Genomic DNA, 20,502 nt, shown 5'->3' with positions numbered 1-20,502 from the left:
GGTATTTACCCAAAGGACACAGAAACATCAATTCCAAAGAGCACCTGCACCCCTATGTTTATAGCAGCACTGTTTACAATAGCTAAGCTTTGGAAACAACCCAAATGCCCAAAAATAGATGACTGGATCAAGAAGATGGGGTACATATACACCATGGAATATTATTCAAAAAAGATAAACACATGCAATTTGCAGCAACATGGATGGCGCTGGAAGGGATCATGCTCAGCGAAATAAGCCAGAAAGAAAAAGAAAAATACCGGATGGTCTCACTCATAGCAGGAATCTAGAAAACTTAAACAAGGGACCAGGAAAAAGAATAACTATAAGAAAGAAAATATCAAAATTGACAAACAACTATGAACCAGAGACACTCTATGGCGGGTGGCGGGCAGGGAAAGGAGGGCTTGGGGTCAAAATAAGGGGGTTGTAATTGTATGGGGAATATAAAAAATAAAATTTAAATTAAAAAATTAAAAAAATAAAATATGTGTATATAAAAAAAAAAGAAAAAGCTGCTATGAACATTGATATATATAAAAAAATAAGGTGTTGAGATCTTTTGCAATAATCCTCCTGAGAAAGGCCAATGTTAACGTGAAAGCTAGCATTATTTCAAACTTGAAGTATTAGTACAGAGGAGATGGGCATGGGAAAGACAAGGCAGAAAGATCAGGAAAAGTGGACTTGTCTGGATGGAGGGCCATTGTACAGTGTTTTTGTTGAAGGTGTTTGAGTGATGTGATCATGATTTTCTTTTTTTGTTTGTTTTAAAGATTTATTTATTTATTTATACAAGCACTGGGTATAATAAGAAGCACGGGAGGGTGAGAGAATTCACCAGAGCCAGAGCAGGGAACAGAACAGGTAGACGGACGGACTGACGGAGGACACTGCTGAGGGGAGCAGCGGGCGTGGCAGGAGAGGTTTGCGCGCCATGTGGGACCCTCGCCGGTGGCCGGGGATTGAACTGGCACTGCAGAGACTGCAGGCAGCTTCACAGCCCAGTGCTCAACCGCTGCGCCACTGGGGAGGCCCTGGTCATGATTTTCAACAAAGATTCAGCCTGTGCTTTTGAGTCCCCCCTCTCTGTGCTGGATACTGACCCGGGTGCTGAGCCCTGAGCCCTTCTTTTGAACGTACATTTCAGGGGAGCTACTTGGGAAGATGAATGCTGAGAGTATCAGCATTTATTTAAATCTTTTGGTGTTTGTCATATGACTTATGCCCCTTTGGTGTCTATCTAGTGTGTGAGGTCAAGAATCTGTTTCACACCTACACAAGAATCCTTATGCAAGGTAAAAATTTGTTGTTTCTGGAACACTGGAGAAAATTTTGCAGCAACAAATTTCAGTAGCAAGAGATTTTTTGTCTAACATAAGATTCCATATTTCCTGCAAAATATAACTTTAGGGGACAAGTCTAAAGATCCAGAGAAGAGGAATTTCCAACCTTTGTCCACTCTTCTGCCTCCATTGCATTACCTTTGACTTTGCCTTTCCCGGGATCGTTAGCACGTCTTCTTTGCCTGCACTTTCAAACCCGGTTGTCTTTCCTTCTGTTTCCTGTTCAACCAAACTGCTGTTTCCTAAAAGTTATACTTCTACTCTCTAGATTGGAATTTACATTCCATTTTCCCCCAGAGATCAATATTTCTTTCCAGAAGCTGAAGAAGTTGGCTGCTCAGGGAGAAAAGACTAAGGAAGCAAGTGAGGAGAGAACTACATTCTGTTCACAAATAAGCGTCCCCACCTACGAAGTGTCAGCGCCGCAGGTGATATAGAAAGAGGGGGCGTGCTGTCCCGCCATGAGGAAGTGACACTCTGTAAGGAAAGGAAAACCCCATGTGGGTTTTTCTAGTGTTCTCTGGTCCTGAATGTCTAGCGTGTTTCAGACACTGAAACATGGGGATAGAGCAGTGAATGAAACGCATTCTGGTCTCATGGAACCAACATTCCAGTGAGTCAGGAGAAACCAGCTAGTCTTGAACGCCAGGAAGAAGACTAATGCAGGCTAACTGGTTGGAGAGGAAGTGGGGATCAACTTAGCTAGTCTGGCCAGGAAAGGGCCATCCGACAAGGTGACGCTTGAACTGACCCATGTGAAGTTAGGGAACAGGTCAGATCCCAGGAGCAAAGCGTTCCTGGTAGAGCAGCCAGTGCAAAGGCCCTGAGGTGGGCGGCCTTTTAGTGGGAGGGGTAACTCTGGAGAGGTGGTCAGAGAGGGCGTGGGAGAGGGGCAATTGTAAAGCCCAATGGCGTATGTTCAGTGTTTGATGGGAAGCTATTTGAGGGGTTCCCAAGAGGCAGGATTGCTCTGCATTACCTTTAAGAAAGACTGCTGCCTGCACTGTCCAGTGCCAGGGCAAACGGGGAGCCCAGTGAAGAGGCACCTGGTCACCCAGGAGTGAGAAGGTGGTTTGCACCAGGAGGTAATGGTGGTGCTGGGGAGAAGCCATGAGATGCTGGACACATTTCAAAAGTAGAGCTGACAGGGTGGACAGAGGGGCAGAATAAGAGAAGAAAGTCAAAGGTGACTCCACAATCATCTGTGAAAAGTTGCTTGTGGAAGTGGGTCCAGATCTGGAGTGTGCTCAGAGGCCTCCCATGCAGAAGGAGCTTAAAAGCAGCTCAAAAAAAGTGATTTTATAAGAAATAACACAATGTGACATATACAGACATATCTAAGGCAGAGTTATGGTCTCACTCCAGTCCTGAAAAATATGTCTGTAGTCCACCCCCTGCAGAGCGGGTGGTTTGTCCTAGCCAAAGCCAATGGGCTGGTGACCCGTGGCCCGGGGAGGCTGGCTGCTCATGCAGCCGCGTTGACATTGTTGAAGACGTGGTTTTTATGTGGCGCTTACTCCTCAATTACTATAATTCCAGTCTTACCTGCGTGTTTCCTGAGAAACAAATTAGAAGTCCTGCTCATGTCCTGGTGCAGTTGACATTGGTACAAGAATCACTGTGTTAAAGGTGGCCTGTTCTTGCAGCTAATGCAGTTGTCTAGTCTAACTAGAAAGTTGATAAAATGTATCGGTATGTTATCTATATATTGAATGGGTATATACATAATTTCATTTTTCTTTCAATGCCCTGAAAATGGTAAAGAATTTAGTCAAACTGAAATCCACATGACATTTGCAGGACTCCACCTGTACCCCAGAGCTTTGTAGGGAACCCACAAGGCCTGGGCCATGCGCTGAGGATTCCGTCCGTAATAGAGCTGCGGACACGGGTGCCACATCCACAGGACTCCAATGGAGTGCTTTGACTTTGACCAAGAAATCGTATTCTTGTTTTCTGCTTTGGCTAATTTTATCAGCCAGGAGCTTGTCTTCCTTTGCGTCAGAATGCCTGCCAGGCTGCCCAGGCGACTGCGGCCCCTGGGGAGTGAGCTTCCCAGCGGTGGGTGTCTGCTCTTTGGGGTGTGCTCTAAGTTCACGTGCTGGGTCTGCCACCAGCGAGTTCTGGCTCTTTGGGTCAGTGATTTGGCCTCTCCTGATGGTTTCTTTGTCATAAAGTGGAGATGCTAAGCCACCTGCCTGTTGAGTGGCTGTGAGGATTAAATGGGTGCGCACACAGAAAGCTCCCCGCCTGGAGTCAGTGCTCCGCCACGCTGGCTGTTATTTCGGTCTTTGCTTCGGCTACCATCTGTGTGGGAGGCAGTGTTCTTTCTAGAACCTTGTCTCCTTGTCACATGAGTATGTGCAGCGTGAGCTTCTTAATACTCTGTCAGCATTTGAGGTTGGAACATAAATGCGTGGCTGTACCCAGTGGAATCCAGCAGAGCGCGGACTGCGCACCATAGCAACTGTTGCTGTTTGTGTCCTGAGCAGCAGCTGCCCTGGACAGACATATTTTTTAATCCTGATCTCACGATAGCCTGGGGTATGGCCCTGCCTTAGAGACCAGATTGGTTGATGAGTCTGGCCCTTGAAGAGATTTCACGACCACATGTTAGGAAGATTCTATTCCATGTGAAACATGAGATGCTGAAGCTTTGCGTGTATGAGGAGGGAGGAGAGGCCCCACATCTGTCCATTCTGAAGTGCAGTGTGCCTGGAGTGGCCCCGCGAGAAGGCTCTTAACATGGGCAGGGAGAAGGCCTGCTTTCCAGTTTGAAACTCATTTTGCTGTTTATAGCATTCTGCAGTAGCTTGTGATTCCAGTGTGTCCACACACATGCACGTGTGTCCATGTGTACAAGCCTATTTAGTAACCCAGGTGTCAGTTACTATTAGCTGTGGGTGCCAGAAACAAGGCTTTTTCCAGCGAGTGCTTATTACCAGGTGCTTTTCTGAAATAGATAACTAGATCTTTAAAATCTTTGCTTCAAATAGTAGCTAGGTTTATTTAAAAAAATTTCTAATTTTTATTTCTAATGTGTTGAAACATGTCAGGATTTAGGAGGTACCTTGAAATGGTAGCGTTTCTGTTACTATTACTTATCAAGATTTAGCATTTCTAAGTTTCAGTTGCAGACTCTGCAGGATTTAGCCACATAATACTCACCCGGCCCCTCGAGGTCTCAGGCTCAGGTCTGAATCCTGGGCACACCCAGTGAAGGGTGTTGCTTCGACTCTCTTCACGTCTGTGTGTAGATGCCTGCTCAAAATATGGGTGCTTTTTGAATTGCCCTAGTAAGAGTCACTGGCTTGAATTGACTGATCTAGATGTTTTGAAGTCACAACATAGCATCTGAAGAACCTGTAACTGGATGATTTGTAAAATTAAAACCTTCTCATCTCCTAGGTATTATTAACCCAAAGAACCCAAAGGAAGCGCCAAAGTCCTTCAGCTTCGACTATTCCTACTGGTCTCACACCTCGGTGAGTGTGCCTGTGGGCCGTGTGAGTGTGCCCATGTGCCCCGTGAGTGTGCCCGTGTGCTGTGAGTGTGCCCACGTGCCATGAGTGTGCCCACGTGCACTGTGAGTGTGCCTGTGTGCTGTGTGAGCGTGCCCATGAGCCGTGTGAGCGTGTCCATGAGCTGTGTGGGAGCGGGAAGGAAAGGGAAGGGACATCACCACCTTCTGAGGATGTGAGGCAGAGAGCCCTTGGCACACCCTCGCTCAGAGCAGGATCCGACTCGGGGCGCCGTCCTTGTGCCGGGCAGTGTCTGTTCAGTCATGTCCCGTGTCTCCCGTGCTCTCCCGTGCTGGCGCGGAGAGGTTTTAAACTCCTGACAAAGCCCAGTTGCCAAGGGCAGGGCCCTGAAACAGGGGTGGGAAACGTTCGTCACTGAAAACTGTTTATTGAGAAATAGCCTTATTATCTGGAGCTAGTTAAGAGGAGTGTTTTTATATAGAGACTTGACCTTTGGTCTTTTAGTCTCATTTTCCACTAAAAATTTTTCCCTTGGGGCTCACTATGAACAAAAGGGTGAAACTTAAGGTTATGGAAAATGAAATGTAATCAGGCTAGAAAATTTCATGTAAGTATTTTTATCTCTGACCTTACTGAGTAATAGTGCCCGTGTGTACATGTGTGTTCTTAATGAGAAAAATAAATTGTGTGGAGAGACTTAAAAATTTTTGGCATATTTTAGGGGGCTTCTCACTCTAAAATCTTGTTTGTTATAGAGGTAATGAAACAGCATGGGAAGGAATGTGAGTCGAATGCCACTTGCTTATACTGTCCTTCTTCTGCAGCCTGAAGATCCCTGTTTTGCATCTCAAAACCGTGTGTACAATGACATCGGGAAGGAAATGCTCTTACACGCCTTCGAGGGGTACAATGTCTGCATCTTTGCCTATGGGCAGACTGGCGCTGGCAAGTCTTACACAATGATGGGTAAACAAGAAGAGAGCCAGGCTGGTATCATCCCACAGGTAAAAACAAAACGTCAAAACCTCAGTTCAAATTATTCTTTGTCTTCAGTTGCTTTCACAATTATCATATGTATGTTTATTCGGGGAGTCTCTTATGCAAGGCACAGAGAAAAATAACCTGCCCCACTTCTCTCAGAGGCGCTGAAAGTCCCCTGCAGAAGATAGGGGTGTGCTTGGCTGCTGTGAAGGCGGGAGCTTATCGTTGAATCAAGTCGTTTTAGCTCGTGAACAGTGTCACACGCTCCTTTTCAAAGTGCTGTTGTGAACAGATGCTGTCCTGATGCTGGGGACACCTATGAATGATGTGGGCCTGATTTTTCCCCCAGTTTCATATGTAGATCACCTCTGAAGAAAGTAACTGTTTTTCGCTTTTTATTGCCTCCCTTGGGGATACTATTAGCGTCGTTTAACACTATACTTTTAACTCAAGCACCCTGTGACTTCTCTCTTTTTGAGAGCACTTAGTCCTTTGAGCTTGTAGTGTTCCGGAGTGGCGAAGAGCTGCACATTTAAAAGGAACTTCCTTTGTCAATAACAGGAATGCTGTTGGCTTTTATTAGTGATATTTGGAGTTAGTTTTAAAGTATTGTTTTACTATAGGCGTCGGTGATGATCTGTTTTCTGAGAATAAAATACATAAGGGAGCATTAGCTACCTTTTCTAATGGATTATTGGGCTATAGCTTTGAATTCAGCAATGTAATTGAAATGCTTAATTATTAATAAAGATTGGGAAAGTTTCAGGAAAAAATTGAACATGCTAGACTTTTTTCCTGTAAAAATTGTATTTACTGTAAGATATATTTGGGAATTATCCTTCTTTGTATATAGTAGTAGCTCTCATACTAATTGGAGAAACAGTTGCATCAAGCACAGTTCTAAGGGCTTTATAAATACTGGCTCTTCTAATCCTCATATGAGCCTAAGAAGTAGATGCTGTGGTTACCCCCATTTTACAGATGAGGAAATGGAGCCACAGAGGTCGTGTCACTCCCCAAGTGAGTGGCAGAGCCAGGATTCAGACTCAGGCGAGGCAGGCTGGGGTCTGTGCTTTCGCTCCTCTGGGGCACGTCTTTGGCAGGAAGCGTCAGCAAGTGAGACTGAGCAGTCCCGCCTGGTTCATCCCATCCCGCCATATTGAGTCTCCCTCCTGTGCCTTTGATTGTTTTCTTACTAGAATTCTTATAGGATTACAATGTGTGGTTTTTTCCCCTTGGTAAAATTTTGGAATATTTTAAGACAAAAACTTAGATTTTTAAAAAATGATTACTTACAAACTGTCATTTACAATATACAATATATTTTAAATTCTGTTTAGTTTTCAAGGGAATCACAACCATATACTCCATTTTCCAATGGTATATTGATTGCCTTAATGCTAAAGTATAGCAAGAGAAAATTCAGTAGATGTTCATTGTTCTTATTAAAATGTTGCATTTAAAATAAGTTCAAGGCATAGGAAGAGTGAAATTTTATAGTTTTCCTGATCAAGAAAAATTTATGTTTCCATTAGAAATAGCACTCTGTGCTGGAGGGGCATCTTGTTAAAGGGGCAAATTTTACGGACTCAAAATTAGTCATGAAAATGCATTCATTTACCCCCTGCAAATGCAGTGATTCTCTTTATAGATAAGTAATTATAAATTCATGACACCTATAGTAACTGATAACATAGAGTAACAGAATTTATAATAAGTAATATATATGCAAACCATAGTCTCTTAGTAGTTTTACTGCCATGATAACAGCCGGGACACCACGTCATGGGTTGCTGGCAGGAAGAGTTGAGTTCGCATCAGCTACATGTGCTGGGGCTATGAGCCCGTAAAACAAGCTTCCTCCTCCTCTTCCCCTAAATGCAACTTTTTTTCCAAGGTGACATTGTTGAGATGTTAATTGTTGAGGGAGAAAGATTAGATGAGAAGATGAATTAAAAACTGCTTTTATTCATTAACCTTTGGTGCTGATGCTGTTGATATTTTAAGAAAGAGAAAGGGGTCTTGTAACTTAGTGCTTCTCTGACTCACGCTCCCCATGCCTCTCTCATTCTGCTTCTCTAGTTATGTGAAGAACTGTTTGAGAAAATCAATGACAACTGTAATGAAGAAATGTCGTACTCTGTGGAGGTGAGTGCCCTCGGGCCAGCCAGAGCCTGCGTCCTGCCCAGACATCGCATGACACAGGCCCTGTCGTCGTACCAGTTTTGTGCTTTTAGGCTGCTTCTGAGTTTGAGTCTTAATGAATGAATGAGGTTGCAGTTAGTCCTTGTTCTTGTCTTTGACTTTATTTTCAAATAATATATTTAAATTAGTATATTTAAATTGCCAAATAGCCTTTTAGAAATAAAAGCTCACCAGTTTTCAATCCCATTAGGCACCCATTGTTCCCTTGCCAACATTTATTATCTTCAATTTTTAATCTTTGCCACTTGATAAGGGAAAGTGTCTCACTTTTGCTTAAATTAGAAATTTGATGGTTATTGTGGTTGAGCCTGTTGTAAATTATATTATATGCCTGTTTTCATTTGGGGATTGTGAAGAAGAGTCACTGTGCGACTCTTCTTTAATATTACAAATGATGATTTTGACAGGCATAGGATTTACTATATATGTACATATGTATATACACACACATATAAAATTAAATAAAATTAAAATTAAATCTTTCTTGAATCATGTGACAAAATTTTTTTAGTCCATTCAAAGTCACCCCTCTATACGAGGGCTCCGTCAAAATACTGCAGCAAGCCTGTCGGTGACTTTTGGGGCAGCGTGCTCTTACTCTGTACCCCACAAAGGCTCAGGGACCAGGTTCAAAAGTGATGGTACTTTCAGCAGTTAACGTGGATGGCCAGCATGGTGGAGAAAGCCAGGGAGATTCATGTGTTCTGACACAGGCAAGGGAAATCCACCCTGAATTCAAAGATTAAGACATGGAATGTGGCAGTAAAGTCAGTCTGGAGGGAGAGATGGTGAGCCCATCAATTTTGAACAACTTTTTTAGAATACAGTGTAAAAATACAGTTTAAGGCCAAGCGTAAGACAATAAATATGGAGATAAGGGCCCATTTGGATACTCTGAAGATGTGTCTATAGAAATTTGAGGTTGGACAGGCACAGGCTGTATGGCATGTTTCAGGGCTCAGTGACCTGGGGGTGTCCGGTTCCTGGGGCAGCAGCATGACGAGGCTCACTGCTTTGAGCTTACCCAGTTCAGAACCTCTTTTGCTTAGAAGTCTGATCCTGTGGCTACATCAGGAACACAGAACCATCTTTCAAAATCAGTCTCTAGAATGATACTCGTTCAGCTCGTACAGCCTGTGCCTGTCCAACCTCAAATTTCTATAGACACATTTTCAGATTATCCGAAATGGACCCTTATCTCCATTTCTATTGTCTGGTGTTTCAGCATGTGGCCTCGTGGCCTTCAGGAAGCACCCTGCCAGCACCGTCACTCAGCCCCCTGGTCTGTTACCGTCCTGTGGGCAGTCTTCTGTAGGAATGCTGTTTGTTTTTGGTGAGGGAACTATAGGGACAGGGGTTATTTAGACAAATTAAGATTAGGAAAAGACGGCTTGTTCACCCCCAGGAGAGGATGGTCCCTGCTGATGGGGCAGGAACACGCGTGAGGTGTCGCTGAGGCTCACTCCTCCCACAAGATGTGGCAGGTCCACCGCGTGCTCAGGTTGCCTCGGCCAGTCCTGCCCCTCTGGTCGAGATAACTAGTCACAGTGTGAGCAGTCTCAAATCCCTGTCTTGGCCCCTCTCGTTTACCTGCTCTGGAATACTGGCAGTGTTCCCTGCTTTTAGCACTGAGCTTAAGCCACGCTTTTGGGTGACCCCACTGTAGTTCCCGGTTATTGACGGAGTGTACATCGTTGAGGGAAAAAAGCCACTGCTAAGTTTCTACTAAAAATATTTTGGGCCTCCCCGGTGGCGCAGCGGTTGAGTGCTGGGTTGCGAAGCTGCCCGCGGCCTCTGCGGCGCCGGTTCAATCCCCGGCTGCTCCCCGGCCACCGGAGGAGGGTCCAGCATGGCGCGCAGACCTCTCCTGCCGCCCGCTGCTCCCCTCAGCAGTGTGCTTCGGTCCTGCTGCCTGCTCTGCTCCCCACTCTGGCTCTGGTGAATTCTCTCACCCTCCCGCGCTTCTGACTGTACCCAGTGCTTGTATAAATAAATAAAAAATAAATAAATCTTTAAAAAAAAAAAAAAAAATAAGAACTTTAAAAAAAAAAATATATTTTTTTGCCTAAGACAAGTAGTAGTCATGTGGTGTTCAGAGCCTGCCGGGTCGCGCTTCTCTTGCTGCAAAGGACAGAGGCTGTTTCCGTGAGGCTGTTCGTGGGCGGGCGGCCATCGTGGCGTCACGCTCTGTCACGGCCCATGACCTCGAACTGTAGCGTTTCTAATAAAAGTTTTTAGAAGTAATTTAATGTATATGGATTTTTTTCCTGAACTGTAATATTTTGTTCTCAGGTGAGCTACATGGAAATTTACTGTGAAAGAGTTCGAGATTTGCTGAATCCAAAAAACAAGGGTAATTTGCGTGTGCGGGAGCACCCTCTTCTTGGCCCGTACGTGGAGGACCTCTCGAAGTTGGCGGTCACTTCCTACACGGACATCGCCGACCTCATGGATGCTGGCAACAAGGCCAGGTAGGGCAGGAAGAGGCGCATCAGCAAGGTCTCTGGCACGTCTCGAGGCCAGTTGTTCCTGGCTAAGGATTTGAGACGCCGTCTGCAGCTACTCAGGCTGCATGCTGGAGCAGGAGGGGCTTCAGCACATTAAGCATCTTTCTTTTTATCAAAACAACACACTGCTGGGCCTCCCCAGTGGCGCAGCGGTTGAGCACTGGGTTGCGAAGCTGCCCGCAGCCTCTGCAGTGCTGGTTCGATTCCCGGCTGCTCCTCAGCCACTGGAGGAGGGTCCCACATGGCGCGCAGACCTCTCCTGCCGCCCGCTGCTCCCCGCTGCAGTGTACTTCAGTCTGCCTGCTCTGCTCCCCGCTCTGGCTCTGGTGAATTCTCTCACCCTCCCGTGCTTCTGACTGTACCCAGTGCTTGTATAAATAAATAAATAAATCTTAAAAAAAAAAACACACTGCTGAGACACCTAGAACTTTCATTAAGTTTTATCGTGAGGATTTGATCAAGTCTTGGCTAAATGGTCATCATCGTGTGCTTTTGGTTCTAATTGATTCAGCAATAAATGAGCATCCAATAAAGAATAAAAAGTAAATGCCTCACTGATTCCTAAAGGGACAACTGAAGTATGAAGCATGATTCTGATGGGGCGCCTTTGGGGTCGGAGGATAACTTGATGGTCCCCAGATAAGGTGTATTGAGTGCGATTGTGTAAGTGACAGCCTTGCGGCCTGTGAAAGCGGTTAAAGCTCTCGCTTGTGATTGTTAGGTCTATAATGTGGAAACTGCTGTCATTTTCATTTCCTTCTTAAGAATACCATTGTCATGTGATCGCCGTCTTTCTGTAGGACGGTGGCAGCTACCAACATGAACGAGACCAGCAGCCGTTCCCATGCTGTGTTCACCATTGTTTTCACCCAGAAGAAGCAGGATACAGAGACCAACCTTTCCACCGAGAAGGTAGGAGAACTGCAGTCTCTGGGCCTGAGTTGTGAAGGATGGGAATTTTCAGAAAATCCCTCTTGCTCTCTATGTTGTGTGGAAGGGAGGAAAGTGGCCCTTTCCTTCATAGGCTGTGTTTTATGTCTTCTGCTGATCATTTTTATTCCCCTCTAAACCACTTCTGAGCATGGGTTCTTAAGTAAAACTGCAGAACAAAAAATGAGGTTAATGGGCCTCTCTGGTGGTGCAGCTGGTTGAGCACAGCGCTGTGAAGCTGTCTGCAGCCTCTGCAGCATGTGTTCGATTCCCAACTGGCCAGGGAGCTACCCACATGGCACGGCAGACCTCTCCTGTCTCGCCCACTGCTCCCCTCAGCAGTGCTTTCAGTCCGCCTGCCTGTTCTGCTCCCTGCTCTGTCTCTGGTGAGTCTTCTCACCCTCCCATGCCTCTGGTCTGTATCCCCAGCTCGTGTATAAATAAAAAAAAATAAATCTTTAAAAAAAAAAAAAAAAAAAGAAAGAAAATGAGGTTAAGATGTGGCACAAGGGACTGAGACACAACCTATGAAGCTGTCTGCAGCCACTGAAGCACGAGTTCAATCCCCGGCCAGGGAGCTGACCCACATGGCACAGCAGACCTCTCCTGTCTCACCTGCTGCTCCCCTCAGCAGTGGACTTCAGTCAGTCTGCCTGTTCTGTTCCCCACTCTGTCTCCGGTAAATCCTCTTACCCCCCCACACCTCTGGCCTGACAACTGTATGCATAAATAAGTAAATCTTTAAAAAAAAAGAAAAAATAACTCAAAACTTTGCAGTGTATGGAAGAGCACTTATTTATTCTAAAATTGCTTCCTTTGAACCATACTAGTTGCCATGAACTTTTGTGCTGTTCTTTAAATTGACTGTAGTATGTTGTCTTCTTATACCACCTAGGAGTCCTAGGTAACCATTTTAGTCTTCTCCATGCCTTCATCTTTTAATTTCCTCCCTTTACATGTTTTTTGTTTTTCCCCCTATTTCTGCCTTGCTTATTTTCGAATTGTGCCAGTGTTGTTTCCTTTATCAGGTCAGTAAAATCAGCTTGGTGGATCTAGCAGGAAGCGAACGAGCTGACTCAACTGGTGCCAAAGGGACTCGATTAAAGGTATTTATCCTACCAAATCGATGAGAGTCCCATAGCACAGGTCAGCAAACCATAGCCAGTAGGCAAATCTGGCTGCCTGCCTGTTTCTGTAAATGTAATCTGGACACAGCTCATCTGTGGCTGCCCTCCTATCCAGTGGTGCAGGGCTGGGCAATTGTGACAGAGACCAGGTAGCCCACAAAGCTTTTACAGAAAAACTTTGCTGACTCTGATCTGTGACTTCAGTAAAAGGACATGTTATGTAACATGGTAGTTCAGGAGGACCTCATGGTCAAGGTGAGGATTGAGTTGTATTTTGAAGAACAGGCAGGACTTGGCTAGGTGGAATTAAGAGACAGTGGTGGGGAAGGAAGTGTGGCTCCAGGTGTGAGGGCGCGCATGCCCTTGTCCAGAGATGGCACTTAACAGGGCCAGAAGTGCCTTGCTGGTAAGTTGTGTGAAGAAGGCTCCAGTTGTAGGTTTTTTCAGCACAAGTTTCTTGAAGGTACTTCAAGACTCCCCTGACGACATGCTTGGAAAGGAGGAGGAAAGATTGAGGATTAAAGACGCTTTTAGGACTTGTGGTCACCAATGCCAAATAAAATTCGCCTGTGGCTGATTGGATCTTATGTCTTAATGTATGATGCGTCAACAGTAGAAAATCTTCCTCCTAATTCTTTCATGTTTGGTATTGATTTCAGGAAGGAGCGAACATTAATAAGTCTCTCACAACTTTGGGCAAAGTCATTTCCGCCTTGGCAGAGGTGGTAAGTGCCATGCACCCATCGTGGGTGGGTGGAGGGGTGGGTCCAGCAGGCTGCCTGGCAGGATTTTATGTTCCTGTAGGAATACTGGCCTTTCTCCTTTTGGAACTTTTCAGATAAGATACTCGCTTTGACTTTGTACTGAAAGGAAAAGAGATTAAGGAGAAGGGAAGTAAACATAGACCGATGAAGGTTAGAGCAAAGCCTAAGGTGTGACTGAGGTTTGAATACTTTATTCTGATGTTCTCAGGATAAAATTTTATTTTATTGTTTTTAATCAAATTTTTTTGTTTTACATTCATTTTCATAACTGGATTTTGGGGAGGCCCAGGTCACACCTCAGCGTGTGCACAGGCCTCCCTTGCCACCACCAGCGCTCCAGTGCCCTCCTGTGTGACCCCACCAAACTAAGTTATTTTTGTTGTGTTTTGCCAGTTTATATTCTTTCTTTATATTCTACCAGTGAGTGAAAGCATCTGGTAATTGTCTTTCACTTTATGACTGACTTCACTTCACGAGTCCCCTCTTGAGATCCCTCCATTTTGTCCCAACAGTCACTATTTAGAAGCCAAGTCTGCTCCACTGAGTGTGTAGTATAATTTCTTCATCCAGCCATCTGTCTGTCTGTCGCTGATTTGGGGGATGGGGCAGTATTACAGTCTTTGGAGAGTTTTATTCTTTCCTATTCCTTAACAGTGGAACCCTAAGATGGAAATAATTTTTACAGAAGAGACTGCATTATTTAGCCTAGAAGTTAAGGAAGTATTAATCATTCTGTGCACTAAATTATTTCAGAACTTCAGTTTTCCCTAAAAGAATTAAATGCTTTCTTGTTTGTCTCTGAGAAGTCATTTTCAATTTATGACATAAAATTTAAACCAGTTATTTCCTATGCTTATGTTGTGTTCTCATTCTCTCTTTTAAATGCTTTCATCTGTAGGATAACTGCACCAGCAAGGTACGGTGGGATTTGGTAGAAATGAACTAGCTGCAGAAACTTTTCGATGATTTTTAAATCCTCAGAGGATGTGTGGAAGCATCATAGTAGTAATAAAACCTCCAGAAAGCTTTTTGCCATTTGTTTTGTGGCTCTGAAATTTAGACTTGCTGTTTAGAGTGACCATGAATCATGAGGTTTCACACCAACATTAATTTTCAGGAACACGATGTGATTTGGGGAAGGAATTCAGAATAAAGGAATGTAAGGGGCAGGACAGGGCACAAGGCAGGTTTTCTGATCCCATGCAGATCGGGTAAAGGAGGAGTCAGAGTCCTCAGTAGTTTTGCAGGTTTTTTATTTGGGGTTCACCAGGCATATGGCAGGCAGGGGTGCTGGCTGGGGGGCTGGGAGGCTGGCAGGCCTCCCAGCCCCCAGCAAGTCCTCACTCTATCTGGGCTCTCTAGCGTTCGTTCTGCTGCTTCTCGGCTTCGGCTGCGGCTGCTGCTGGTGCTGGTGCTGCTGGCGTGCCCCCGTGACGCCGCCCTTAAAAGCACAGTCTTAGCTCAGCTGAATCCCATCTACCTATGCCCACACCCTATTCCAGGTGCCCGCCATCAGGCATGCATTCAGGACAAGGATCCATCATCTATCCTGATGGCGGGAGGGCAGAAAAGCCTGATATTTTCTTTACCCTACAGTCCACCCCCTCAGGGTTTTCTGCCATACAGTCTATACATATATACACAATTTTCTAAGCAAACAAACAATGCAGCCATGGCCCACAAAAGCAAATACATCAAATAACAAAATACAACATAACAAAATACAACAGAACACAAATAAGTCCAGGCAGGGCACCAACCAAGTGCAAAAGACAATTATTGGTACCAGCAGATGAGCCACCAAATCTGCTGCCGAAGGCACTGCTCATACGAGGGAGGGGAAATCACACACGGCATCTGCTATAACACACCAGGAGCCGTCAGGCTTCCTGGCCTTCTCTGGCTGTAGTCTCGGCTACAAGGCACACACAGCATCCACCCCCAGGATGCACTAGCTCTGGGATTGGCAATTTTATTCTGTTGGGGGTAATCGCCAACCCTCAGGGTTTCTGTCTGCAGTCGCTCCAACACTCGGCCTTCACAGCCACCCATGCGACTCACAGACCCCTGCTCTCAAGCCAACCCACTGCACAAGCACATGGGTTGGGGATCCAAACTTTGCATTTGGCTTGGGCTCCACCCCAAGCCACATTCCCCACCCGTCCCCCAAGGACGGGCTCCTCAGCTCCTCACCCTCACTCAAGAATGAGCAGGGCATCACCCACAGGTGATTTTACGAGACTCACAGGGCTTCAGCATACCCAGGCTGCTTAACAGCCGCTTTAGGGCTTCTCAACTTAGCATCAGTACCAGCTTTTGCCACCTTAGTTGGCTTTTCTCCTCCACCTGGCCACTGGGCATACACAGGCTGCTTTTGGCCATCTAGGCCCACTGGCCACCCCCAGATTCTCAAAAAATAAACATAACCTGCTAAGGTCCTCCGCCTTCTGGCGGGATTGTCAGTCCAAAATCATCAGTTCATCAGTCTATCAGTCCATTGGCCTCTCCCTGCTTCAGCAATGGCCTGCTGCCTCAGGGGTCATTGGCTGGTCCTTTCCGGTGTCGTTGGCTGGTCCTTTCCGGTGTCGTTGGCTGGTCCTTTCGGGCGTCTCCTTCACGCCAGGTCTCATCCTGTAGCTCGTGGACGTATCCATCTTCTATACCGCCATGGTGCCTCCAGCGTCGTCACAGGCAAAGTCTGTTCTCCTTAGTCCCTCCAGGTCTTCGGAGGGCTCCAATACCCGTCTGCATGGATCCTGCCGACTACGCCAATTGTAAGGGGCAGGACAGGGCACAAGGCAGGTTTTCTGATCCCATGCAGATCGGGTAAAGGAGGAGTCAGAGTCCTCAGTAGTTTTGCAGGTTTTTTATTTGGGGTTCACCAGGCATATGGCAGGCAGGGGTGCTGGCTGGGGGCTGGGAGGCTGGCAGGCCTCCCAGCCCCCAGCAAGTCCTCACTCTATCTGGGCTCTCTAGCGTTTGTTCTGCTGCTTCTCGGCTTCGGCTGCGGCTGCTGCTGGTGCTGGTGCTGCTGGCGTGCCCCCGTGACGCCGCCCTTAAAAGCACAGTCTTAGCTCAGCTGAATCCCATCTACCTATGCCCACACCCTATTCCAGGTGCCCGCCATCAGGCATGCATTCAGGACAAGGATCCCATCTATCCTGATGGCGGGAGGGCAGAAAAGCCTGATATTTTCTTTACCCTACAAGGAACAAGAGTGAAATTTGAGGAAGTGTTTGTACCGTATGATCTTGCATGTCTCTCCTAGTGATCCGCAGGACTGGCACTTCCAGTGTCCTGGATACCTGGAAGTGTGATGGAGATATGTCTTAGGGCACCATTCTAAACAGACCTGGCTTCTTGACATCATTAGTATGTTTTTCTTAAGCCTCTTTGTATTATCTGTCCTTATTTCTTACCATGAAAAGTCATAGATTATTTAAATTGTTTAAAAACAGTTTTTTCTACTCTTTGGTTATACCTAAAACATATTATTTGCTCCCTTTTTTAAATCTAAATACCATAGATTTTTCTGTTTCTTATATTTCAATATAGACACCAAACTGTAGAGGTGGCTTCTACGTGACTGATGGAGCCCCCGGCAGTCTGTTCTGAGTCACATGAGTAGAACTGGGACTGTGGCAGCCTCTGCACTGAGATGCTTTAGGCTGATATTTTCAAATATGTGGATTTATTGATTTTCTGCTTCCACACACACACACACACACACACACACAAATGCCCTTTTTCTGTTTTTCTCTGTTAATTAGAAAAATCTGCCTTTGATTTAAAATATCCCACCTGCTCTTTGCTATTATATACGTGTGACTCTCCCTCGCATAGCTAATCTGGGTCCCAGAACCAGGAAGACTCAAAACTTGGTGATCCTCCAGCGTGTCCATCTGCCCGCCTGATAGCGCCCGTGTCAAACAGGGAGAGTCTCATGTGTTCATCCGTGTATCTCCCACATGACTGTGCCACAATCATGGTTCACACATGGTTTTTATAATCATTTTTATTAACTACTGTTTAGTACTTTGCATTGATTTCATAACTATAACATCAAAATAAATTTTTATTTTTTATAAAACAACATTTTTGGCGAATTAAGATATATTATTTCCAGTGGGGATCGATAAGAATCAGGATTTTACCTTTCACACTTAATAGTGTTTCTTTTTAGAGAGGTCAATGATCTAAGTAAAGCTTTTCTGTAACTACGGAAAAGCTTTTCTGTAACTAAAAAAAACTATGAATGTGAGAACAGATCAGTTTGTATAAGAGAACAAATAGAAAAGAAATGGCTAAAACTCTGGGGTATTTTCCAATGGAAAGATTGAAGTTCTACTTCTGCTTCTTCACTTAGCTAGCCCTTCTTAATTTAGTCTAATTGACAAATATGAAAATAAAACATCTTTGGCAAGCCGACACACTTATTTTCGCAGTGCCGTGTGCAGTTACTGCACTGGTGTCCTCCGAATCTTGCAGTATCTCAGCACTAGCCATGGGCAGAGCGGAGCGTGTAGGTGTGTTGGGAGCTAGCAAGGAATAAATGCAGGCCTCGAGGATTTTGTAGCTGGGTAGCTGGGCCCTACCAAGCCATGAATGAGTGAGAGGGTTAAACTCTCTGTAGAGGTCTGTATAATTTAGAAATAGAAACTGCTATTGGAAGTGACTTTCTGATTGGTAGAATGAGTGTTTGTGGGGAGAGTAGGAGGAGATGGAATTTGCCTACTTCTTTTCTCACCAAATCAGAGGTCGGTGGCCTAGTGCTCCTTTTCTAAATACTCTGCTTTTGCAAGAAGATTGTCCCTAATTTAGCGTCAGATTATACCAGGAGTAGATTATAAAACAGCCAATTGCTGGGGAGATGTTTATCAGTGAACCCTGGCTTTCCTCCTAGTAAGCCTCTTTAATTACAGGATGGTAGTCAGCCAGCAGATACTAGGCGTTATCTGCAGAGCATTTACATTGATTTCACTTTTAAAAGATATAATTTCCTCCACTTCAGCTCTGGCTTTGCTTTGGTGCCTTTTGCTTTATGAGAAGAGTCACAGGAAGAGCAGTTTGAGAGTTTGAGTAGACTCGTGACGTGTCGAAAATTCATTTTGCAGTCTTTAGTCTCCATTAGCAAATCACATCTCTTTCTTAGAGCTTTTCACGTTGAATACTAACACCAGTGGTTGAATTTATCTGAGAAAGAACCAAATGTGTAGTATTTTACAAGAGTTACTTAGGTAGGTGTCAACCCACTCATCTGATAACGTAGTGGTTCCTATGTCAGTCCATTAACTGAATGACTCGCTTCTTCACCTTGGAGAGGATTCATGTTTGCCTTCTGCAAAAATGAGAATTACTGTCGGAGATTGCATTTTGGCTAATATTAAGGAATGATTGTTAATTTTGTTAAGTGTGATAATCATCTTGTAGTTACTTTTTTTGAAAGTCCCACTCTGTTAGATGTGTACCTGGAGTATTAATAGGGGAAGTGTTGGCTTTGCTCTAAAACATTATCAGCTGTAAAAGACCTGACATGGACATGTTATTAGGCAATGGTACTTATCGATGCTAAATTTCTTGAATTTAGTAATTGAACTGTGACTGCGTAAGGGAGTGGCTGTATTTCCTGAAGCGTTTAGGGGTAAAAGAGCATGATATCTGCAGTTTACTCCAAAATGGTTCAGGAAGACAAAATGTGAAGTCTTTGAGGGATAATTGAAAGGTGATTGACAAGATATTGCAAATGGTTGAAACTACACAATGGATGTATCGTTTACTCTCCACTGTGGTGTGTCATTCATTCATTTTTCAAAAATGAAATATAAAAGGAAAAAATTATTACATGAGCTTTGGATATTGTGAAGCATTTACACTGTGGGTGTGGGATTTCATCAGTGGTGGGGTTTTATGTACTTGGGAATTTTCAGATTGGCTTGCCTTTCATGGGAATATTTTTCCTCCCTAAGAACGCTACAAGACATTTCTTTCTCTTTGATAGAGTAAGAAGAAGAAGAAGACGGATTTTATTCCCTACAGGGATTCTGTACTTACTTGGCTCCTTCGAGAAAATCTAGGTAGGCTGACCATGGGTGTGTAATTAGCGTTTAAAGCTGTTACCAGCTATCTTTTGTTGTTAACCATCCTGTGTCTGTTTTGGAGAAGAATCATCTCGCCTGTCCATGTTACTGGCTTGAGCGCTCCTTTCCTTTTTCATTTTTACTCTTGACTTAATCTGGTTGAATTCACTCTCACAGTCATATTTTTCGCCCATATTCTGTTGTCTTCAGAACATGAGCTTCGGGCATAATGGGCTTCCTGCCCACACCCCTGCTCCAAACAATTGGTCCTTCTTCCGTTGTGAAAATCCCACGCTCCTGTAGGGGCATAGCATCCAGCATCATCTGCCCCTTACTCCTTTTTAGCTGATGCTGTTGCACCTCCCTGTCACTGCCCTTCCTTCAGTCACTGCCCTTTAGCCCCTTTCTCTCCCCCTTGCTGGGAAGAAGGGAGTCATCTGGTGTCAAGTGCTGCTGCCTGAAGGAGCACCCACTAGGAGCCATGTGGGTGGGATGGCTGGGGTCCTGCCAGGAGGGGGTTCAGGAAAGCGGGAAGAGGGAAACTGAACACAGTAGACTGGACGCTGACAGTGAGTATGCCAGAGCCTGGCACGGTGATGGTCAAGGATTTTGACTAAATTCTGGGATCCAGGGTTGTGCTGTTTGATTTGACATAGCCAGTGAAATTCTTTTTTGAGATGGTCGTGCTCATCCTTATAGGAGGCAATTCTCGGACTGCGATGGTGGCGGCACTGAGCCCCGCAGACATCAACTACGACGAGACCCTGAGCACTCTGAGGTACTGAGCAGGGTCTGCATGGATTTGCTGGTGCCGTGGGGGCGCTTCACATGGGGAGCAAGCTGTCCCTCCCATAGCGGGGGAGGCCTGGGAGAAAGGATTTTTATTATAACAAAATTTGCCTGTTTATGGTCGTCAGTTTCATTGAGCAAGGCGGGAACCTTTTCATAGGAAAGTCTTTAAAATGGAGATTTTGGATAACTTTTAGATAATAATAAATGTTTCTTATAACATTCATTTTTATAAAAGGAAGTGTCCTTTTTGTGCTGTTTGTCACAGAAATATTTGGGGCATTAAAAAGTAAT

The 20,502-nt window shown here is 45.0% G+C and overlaps 1 protein-coding gene across 1 annotated transcript; it reads left to right on the top strand.

Annotated features, from left to right (window-relative positions):
- Window positions 1–4,729: 4,729 nt before the first annotated feature.
- Window positions 4,730–20,223, top strand: LOC119236268 (kinesin-like protein KIF1B). The gene is made up of 9 exons (XM_037500014.2): window positions 4,730–4,831; window positions 5,653–5,832; window positions 7,892–7,957; window positions 10,307–10,485; window positions 11,322–11,433; window positions 12,480–12,557; window positions 13,238–13,303; window positions 19,341–19,416; window positions 20,119–20,223. Exons 2-9 carry the CDS (start codon window positions 5,710–5,712, stop codon window positions 20,202–20,204), a joined length of 786 nt encoding a protein of 261 aa, XP_037355911.1. The 5' UTR covers window positions 4,730–4,831; window positions 5,653–5,709; the 3' UTR covers window positions 20,205–20,223.
- The last annotated feature ends 279 nt before the right edge of the window (window positions 20,224–20,502 follow it).

Source organism: Talpa occidentalis, unplaced genomic scaffold (genome assembly GCF_014898055.3).
Source record: "Talpa occidentalis isolate TD23 unplaced genomic scaffold, MPIMG_talOcc4v2.1 talOcc4.9, whole genome shotgun sequence".
Taxonomy (NCBI): domain Eukaryota; kingdom Metazoa; phylum Chordata; class Mammalia; order Eulipotyphla; family Talpidae; genus Talpa; species Talpa occidentalis.
This window is presented reverse-complemented; position numbering and strand designations above follow the sequence as displayed.

Excerpts from the sequence above, each read along its gene's own strand:
- LOC119236268 (XM_037500014.2), top strand. The coding sequence starts at position 5,710 with ATGCTCTTACACGCCTTCGAGGGGTACAATGTCTGCATCTTTGCCTAT. Across the intron at positions 11,434-12,479 it reads CCAACCTTTCCACCGAGAAG|GTCAGTAAAATCAGCTTGGT; the intron begins GTAGGAGAACTG and ends TTCCTTTATCAG. Across the intron at positions 12,558-13,237 it reads CCAAAGGGACTCGATTAAAG|GAAGGAGCGAACATTAATAA; the intron begins GTATTTATCCTA and ends TATTGATTTCAG.